This window comes from Ceratina calcarata, unplaced genomic scaffold, assembly GCF_001652005.2.
Source record: "Ceratina calcarata isolate Rehan_Ccalc_2016 unplaced genomic scaffold, ASM165200v1 scaffold368.2, whole genome shotgun sequence".
Lineage (NCBI taxonomy): Eukaryota > Metazoa > Arthropoda > Insecta > Hymenoptera > Apidae > Ceratina > Ceratina calcarata.
This window is the reverse complement of record NW_017159898.1, coordinates 812084-820442: the sequence shown is the minus strand read 5'-3', so window position 1 is coordinate 820442 and position 8359 is coordinate 812084. Positions and strand designations below refer to the sequence as shown.

General features: G+C 34.5%; 1 protein-coding gene across 2 annotated transcripts; it reads right to left on the bottom strand.

The window, feature by feature from the left end:
• Window positions 1-1438: 1438 nt before the first annotated feature.
• LOC108625672 (progestin and adipoQ receptor family member 3) lies at window positions 1439-7276 on the bottom strand. Of its 2 annotated transcripts, none has more exons than XM_018025859.2 (8): window positions 7025-7276; window positions 5038-5206; window positions 3284-3465; window positions 3030-3186; window positions 2725-2877; window positions 2287-2566; window positions 1989-2156; window positions 1439-1757 (listed from the first exon to the last, which is right to left on the bottom strand). In XM_018025859.2, the coding sequence occupies exons 2-7, from the start codon at window positions 5179-5181 to the stop codon at window positions 2014-2016; spliced, it is 1059 nt and encodes a 352-aa protein (XP_017881348.1). In that variant the 5' UTR covers window positions 5182-5206; window positions 7025-7276; the 3' UTR covers window positions 1439-1757; window positions 1989-2013. The 2 variants fall into 2 exon arrangements, with proteins under 2 accessions (XP_017881348.1, XP_026669917.1); XM_026814116.1 differs by lacking the exon at window positions 7025-7276 and adding an exon at window positions 5937-6413.
• Between the last annotated feature and the right edge of the window lie 1083 nt (window positions 7277-8359).

The following is an 8359-nucleotide window of genomic DNA, read 5'->3' as shown; positions in this document are numbered from 1 at the left end:
ATATGAGATACAGAAATTGTAATCTAGACTTTAGTATTTCGCTGAAGAATTGCACTTCGAAAACAGGGATTAGTCATTTGGTCAAGGAACATGAAATAAAAATGCCAATATTCATTCCCCCCATTAATTTATTAAACAAAACTGTTCATATTTTACAATAAATCATCTCCGAAACAGGGGTAATTGTTTTCATCAGCATTTCGGTCACTCAATGTTATGTTTTCGGTTTCCGGTTCGGTAGTTGTACCGAACAAAGTAATGCATGATCGCTTCTTTACATCATGTTTGGTCAAGAATCGCGAAATAAAAATTCTAAGATTCGTGTGTATTAATTTATTAATCAGAATTTGGCCATTTCCATTAATCATCCATAGTTAGTCGGGTGATTTTAAGGGAAGTGACCATTGACTTATAGTAGCCAACCCCGGGATTTGTTATTTAATCAAAGGTCGTGAAATAAAAATATTAAAATTCGTTTCTGTACATTTATTAATTACAATTTGGCCGACTTTTATCCCAGCAGTATTTAATCATATATTTTTCTTAATTCATTTTTACATTCATTAGCACGTACATTAAATTATTGAAAGAAAGGAGTGATTATTTCCGGTCTAAAATACCCACTTCCCAAATTTGCCAATTCTCATGAAATAAAAATGCTAAGATTCGTTCATTTATTAATCAGAGTTTAGTCATGTTTAGTATATTTTACATTCGAAACGCACTTAAGAGTGATTTCAATGAGAGTTTGTAAGGAAAAATACAATATACAAAGCACTTTACATAAACATTGTGCTAGTTTTTCTCTAAGCATCAAATTTTGTACTTTAGTATCATTCTGTGGGATTTCATGAACCTACCTTTCCGGTTCAAGCCCTCTTGGACCCCTTTTTCCTGTCGCACTTTAACACGGGCATTGGCACTTTTTAGTCATTTCTCCTTGGCATATATACTGAATAATTAAAAAAATCATAAAGCACCCCAGTTTTTAAAATAGCATGTTTATTTCGTTCTTTTAATTAAAACGAAGCGATGAGTCGTACTTAAATAATAGCGTACATATTTTTTCATAACTTGATATTTGCCTTCTAGAACAGTAGCAATTATAAATATATAATTGTTAAACTACTATTCTCTCTTATATTCATTTTATTGATAAGAAAAATCTAAATTAATGTTCGCAATCAGAAAAATAACTTTCGTCTAAAACTTATGAATATTAAGATTTTATATTTGATTCTTTTTCTTTTTTGTGTACAAATCGTTGTATAATTCTATCTAAAACAGTCTATTTACAAATCTCCAGGCAGTATAAACAATCGAACTGTACTATTTACCTATCACATCACCTTATATTACAAATATTATAAAATTGAATCACAATTGTTTTTTACATTTAGGAATGGAATATAAAAAGGTACTATTATTTATTGCGGAATTAAAATAATAAAAAGAAAACGAAATACGTCTATTTAAAATTTATAAATACAAAATAAATAAAAGTTACTAATATCAGTATACGTCACATATTGTTAACGTGAATTATCGTGTTTTCTTTCCAATATGCCTGGTGATATGTACGTGCGTGTAGATCTTGTAAGATCAGGGTACCCGTTGACAAGAGTACGCTTGCAGTGGATTCTCCATTACGCAAGTAGCGTTCTTCTCAGTAGAGTGGAATGATAATTTGTTATAGTATTCTGACGACCAAACATTGAATTCCATAGCGCAAGCACATTCCATATTAAAGCCAAGGCCTGGAACGTTTACATACGTACGTAATATCATGTAACATCATTCGATTTCTCAAACATATTGAAATAACAAGTTAATGACTGTAAAACGGAACCGAAATTGATCTCGGTTTCTTTTCAAAGCTCAGTTCGATATTTCGTCGAAAACAAATATTTATACAATACAATATATGATTTCTTGAAACAGTTTCTTATTTCACTGAATGTGGATGTAAGTATTGAAACAAGAGATACCTGAATGGTCGTCAGTCTCCGTTTGTCATAACAGCTTTATATTGCTTGGGCATCCGTGATTCATTCTGTATTCCACGTAAAGCATTCCAGTATTGTGCCAATAGTAAAGGGCCAGCACTACTAACGCATGCCACCATTGATGAGAAGACCCAATGTAATCTACCCATCCTTTAATCGAATTGATAAAACATTATACGGGGAACTTAATCGTCGAATCTTTAAGAGAATGCATTTGATCTGCTTCACCAATTAAATACATGACAGTAATTGTTAATTGAACATATACATCTGTAGTTACCTGGACAGAATCGTTCTGGTATTTTGCTTAAATAAATAATGAACGCCACTCCGCTAATAACATACATTCCTAATACCCTCGGAAGAAGCATTCTAACGATCGGGTTTTCCAGACCACCCATAGCGATGCTCCAATGCAGCGTTGGGAGCACTCCATAAGCCGCCCAGGCGACGAATACGACTAGCTTGACATTACCATTCACGTTCAGCTTTGGTATTTGCAGAATCATTGCAAATATAAAAATTACCAACACGGTTATCAAATAAAAGCTCTGTAACTCCTGCATGAAAACAAATAATCTATCGTTACCATTTATATCGCATTACAATCGTTAAAGCGTGCTTATAATGCGATAATCAAAGGAAGTAGTTTAAATTTCGAAGTATTATTGCGCATAATTCATCGAAAGCGGGTAATATAATTACGTAATTTGCAAACCTTATGGCACCAAAAAGCGTAGTAAACGCCCGACATGTATATTGACAGTAGGCTTAAAGCTATGCCAAACAAGTCGAACGATAAAAGGCACCAATAGTCTTTCTCGCTTCGGCAGGAAAACGTATGATATATCGATGATAATATCATGCATGCCTGAAAAAGATAATTTCCTTTATTTTTCTAATTTACTTTAAGGAAGTATTTAAGTGTTTAATTAGTGTAATTTACCTTAAGTTATTAAGTGTTTACGTTTTTAAGTATATAGTGTAATTTACTTTAAGTTTTTAAGTGTTTATTAATATTACCTGGAAACAGATCAGTAAAAGAGCTACTATCATCTTGTCGCTGAAAGGCGCGTGGATATTCAGTAGACAAAGATCGTACAGAGTCAGACCGCAGAATAACATCCAGCCGAATATGTGACTCCATATATTCACTGTTTCGTTTGTCCACCAAAATATACTGTAATAATTAATCAATTTTGCGTGTTAATATCTCATTACAAAATTGCCTCTAACGAATACGTAATTTATCAGACTGTATTGCATTTTTTATTTACCTTTCTATACATAATTTTGTAGTAAGATATCCTCGGTATCCGTGGAGAATGTAAGGATTGTGTTGAAGATATTCAGCCGCTTCTTCGTAAGGAAGAAGTCGTCTCATTTTCTCCTCATCTTCAGGCGTGATTTTACCTTTAAAAGGAGAGTCCTCCAGTTTCTTGGAGCACGGCCGGTATACCTGAGAATTTTATTTTTATCCATGTCACGTAACCGTACGGGAAGTCATGAATGAATTCAATTCCCAAACTTCTCTTCACAGTAATAACAAAAATATGTGTATCACGTTTGTCGCTCGAACGATAACATAAATTATGCGCATTTAAAATTTAGCTTCCGTAATATGTATCGAATATCATTTATTGATATTTATATAATTTTTATCGTTATCGAAGCTTCTTCATTTCCTTCATTTTGCATAATACGCGTTTATTTGGTTAATAAACAGGAAACGAGTAATTCTCTGATACTATGTTGCCTGATACATATTGAATTTTTACTAGATACATCTTTAAGAAATAAAAATTCGTGAAAAGAGTTCAAGAGAGTTTATCGATCACGCTTTGACCGCGATTATATCGCAGACGCGATTTTAGAATACGATGATCCAGTCACTATCTCGAGATACGAAAGCAGCAAAGTAGGCCGCAACGGGACTTGCCTTTCATCTCAGTGTGTCAAGTTTATACGAGGACTTTCTTTTCACAAATCTTCCCTGCATCTTTCACTAGCGAAATCGATTCTTCACTTTGCTTATACCAGTCATGTTTGACAAAAATGCGTCACGACAGTCGCGTCTTCTAAATGTCACGAGTGCAATCACATGCGTTACCAAGCGTTTTCATTAGATATGATAATTGCACCGTGTATTAAACGTTGGAAACTCTGGCGTTGGAGCTCCTGGCTATAATTATTGATTGACGATATTTCATTAATATTATCGTGACAGTCGTACGTTTAGTTGCAATTAGAAAGCTATTCCTGCCGTACAGTAATTTTGTTTTGAACTGTGCACAAGCAGACGAAAGTCCCCATATAATTTGTTCAATAACGATGGTTCGTTGTTTCTATAAGACATTCACCGTTAACTTTGGAACACGCCGAATAGCAAATGAAGAAAAATCGCTAACGGCGAACAACCTACATAGTCATATGCGTGTATGAACGTTTAGTTTAGCAAAGTTGGAGTTTCAAACACGTCAAAACAGAAATGGAGCAAATTGAGAGAGTCTGATTGCTGTATAGCGCGCTACCATGCTACGTATCATGTGATCTAACAGTAAGTAATTACGGACCGTTCGAAGTGAAAGTTGAGGCTGGAATACGCGCGTACGCGCGGAATAGAATTTTCGCAAGAAAACTACAACTGTTGTCGCTGCGATGATCGTTTCGCTTCCGGTAAAAATAACTATCGCGGTTTATAAATTTCACGTTTTTTTATACTTCACACTGCGTCGGTTTCTTCTCATTCATTTCTCCATACTTTATAAGAGAAGAATTGGTAAAGTAAAGATTGGATGTATAATAAAGAATACACACAAAAATAAAAAAGAATATATACAAAAAAAATACAATTGTAAAATATAAAAGTCTACAAAAAGTGTGTTACTGAATTTTTATGATTGAAGACTGAGAATTCAGTCTAAGTTGACGTCATTATTATCATAATTGAGACGTCACATTAAATCAAAAATAGATTTCCATTCTTAAGTTGAACTCTACAGGATATGGGAGTAAAACAAGCTCTATTTACCTCGCCGGTAATTAACTTGACCGTTTCTTGTGCAATATCCGTTTTCGGTTGCTTTTCATGGTTATTGTTCTGCGACTGATTGTCGTCCGATTGCTTCACATTTTCGTCGCTCACCTCTTCGACCCCTGCTAGTAATTTCATCATTGAAATTACTTAAATACCACGCAATCTGTAAATAAAAAGAAAAGATTGTATAATGGTTCTATCATCGAATGCTATTAAAATAATCCTAGAATCATGAATGAAGCTGATTTTCTGTTGCTACTAAAGCGATTCGAATGTATATTTATGCAATTTTGGATATCGCACGTTACGTGAACTTTATTTTTATGTAATACCGAATAGAAAATGTTAGAGTGTGCATTTCTACCTTTCTTCCACCTTTCCAAATTACGTAATTGAAATGAAAGGGTAAAAAGATCGAATTGAATCGAGCATCGTCGCAAACAAAGCCTTGTTAAGGTTCTATATACTTTATTATGTACTTTCCTGTGCCAATTTCAGTATTGATATATGCGCGATTTTCAAATCTTATTCATGTTCATTAATGCATTCAGTATTTATATTCTCTTCTTTATTGTTCTCGTAAATTACGACTTCCGTGTTGAATAATATAAGAGCGAAGAGGCTAACAACGCAACGCCAATTTTCATGCCATTTTCGAGATTCGTTTTCAAAGAAAATCTTGTGCACGCGATTTTCTTTCCGCACGCGAATCCTTTACGACGGACAAATTAGTTCCTCGAAGCTGGCAGATGAAAAAAAGATGTCGTAAAAGAAATCGCCGGTTCTTTCTCGCACGAGATACTGCGTTGGAATTAGAAACTCGTGTTATCGGGAAGAAACTCGTTAAACGTTAGGTGGAAGCTACGTAATAAGAAAATTACAAAACGTTATACCACGTCCAATTTTGATGTCCGAAGATGTTATTATAGAAACGTCTTCAAAAAAACGGAATTCGATTACACTGACAAAATTAATGAAATGTTTGACAGTTGTTTATAAGACATCTGTTCACTTCCTTTCACGCGTTCTGAACAATCATTCGCGTTTAATGTACGAGAAAGTAGAAACCGTATGTTTCCGTTTTTAGAAAACTGTAGTCTGTAGTCTCTTTCGTTGAAATTTCCAGCACTTAAAACTCTTCCGGTTGACGTGTAATTTCATTTAGAATATACATTTTCTAATATATGTCTTACTGTTTACTCTTTCTTGGTTTACGAAATAACGGCCAGGAGATATTGAAAAATAAACTCGTATTTTCGATTCTCATTTAATATGTATATTACGCAAACGCGGATCAGCTGCGTATGCAAACTGCTTATAAATATGGAAATATACATAAGTATCGAGTCTTTTTGTCTGAGGGGACAATTTTAATGCAAAATAGAAATATATTTTTCATTAATAACTTCTAATCTATGAAACTTGCGCGTTTTCATTTGTTTACCAAAGAGAATAATCTCAAAATTAGCATATGCACAGATTTTAAAATTTTCCTTATAGTTTTATTTATTATATAATATATATAAATTATATTTTAAAGTTTTCCTTATAGTTATACGCAGAATTCACTGATAACAGACAATGTAACACGCGGTAATACTCATGGTGTTTGGCAATATGACGAGCACATTCGTTATTTATTCACGGCAAGTATTGTCAAGTAGTTTGCGAAGTCGGCGAACGAACACGAGGACGTACGTACGTACAAAATACAGCCCGTTCACGTTCACGTTGTCACTTTATGTCCGGTCGTGTAACACCATGCAAATGCAATTACCGGTGAAAACTCTCGGTTAAAAGGATTGAACAGTGGATGAATGCGCGCGTTTGTTCGTAAACACAAAGCGATGATCCGAGGTGAACGCGGCACTGCTACTTTACGCTAATTGTAATTCCAACGTGACTTACCACCACTTTGCATTAATTTAAACCGTTCTTTGTCAAGCTGCGACTCTAACATTGTTAAATATTATATACTTACCAGTCTACGGGACTGCGGAGCGTTGTCGGGTTGCGAAACACTCGCCGGAACACGTTTTCTTTTCCTCTTTTTTTCGTAATAAAAATGTATAAAAGTCGACGTTACGAAAAGATCGCGCCGGGTCAGATGGGGTAATCGGTCGTCCGCCGGTCTATCGACACATTATCCCGACGGTCGCGTTATTCATCAGCGAGACCACCGTTTCTTCCACCGAGCGTGCCAAGAACAGCACTGACACTGAACAAGCCGTACTCACTGGAACCAGACGGTCCAAAGCGCCGCTCGATAGATCGAAACTCGTCCTCGTACTTCGTACTACCCGTCAGCGATGGCCTCGAGCACTTATTTCTTTATGTAGAAATCGGATTGACTCTCCTTCTCCAAAGTTCAATCGTTCTCTTCTTTATTAAATGGTGCATAAATCTCAATTTCGAAGTATCCGCGTCTCGCTTTTTACGAATCGCTACACGGTATTAGGTAGAATCACATTTTAAACATGTGCTACAAACCTTCTGTTCCATTGCAGAGTTTAAAAATAAGTGATTGAATTTTTTCTAATTAATATATAAATTAATTGCAAATACAATGAAGACAACATTGTTAGATATTTAATAGAATGTAATTTGAAATATAATTGTGGAACGGAATGTGCACTTTTAAGAAATCTAGAAACTATTTAGCAACGATTTCAAGTCCATTGACACTGAATATCACTGGACCAGGTACCAGCTTACATTTGCGTGACTCGAACTTTCTATTCACTTTATTAAAAGATCCGCGATAGAGGAAGTATTCTTAATAGGATCTCGCACATCGGCACGCTATGTACCAAGTGCGAAAGTTCCAATAACAATTACTGCAAACTTCGACGTATATTATTTGATAGAATTTACGTATGATTTACGCACTGATTACATTAAATAAAAAATAAAAGAAACAAAGTTCCTTGGTATCTCGAATAATGTAAGTAGGTCATTGATGGCATATATAATGTATTGTACAAGCATAAAAAAGCAAAAGAACCAATTTCTCTCGAGATGAAATCTTAATTATAAAGCATAATATTATAAATAGAATAATTAATTAAGGGAATTGAAAGAAAGGAATTCATCACCGTATTAAATTATATTGAAGTACTAATGTCACATTGTCAGACCAAATCAATATTGCAAATCAGTAGCTTTATTGAACAATTAATTGCAAGGAATCAGTTTACAAAATAATGATTTTCAGTAAAAGATAAAGATGACTTCAAACTGACAAGATACATGCTTTGTTCTATCCATGAGCTTAATTATCGTTTCTCAATGGTAATCGAACAATGTTATCTAATCT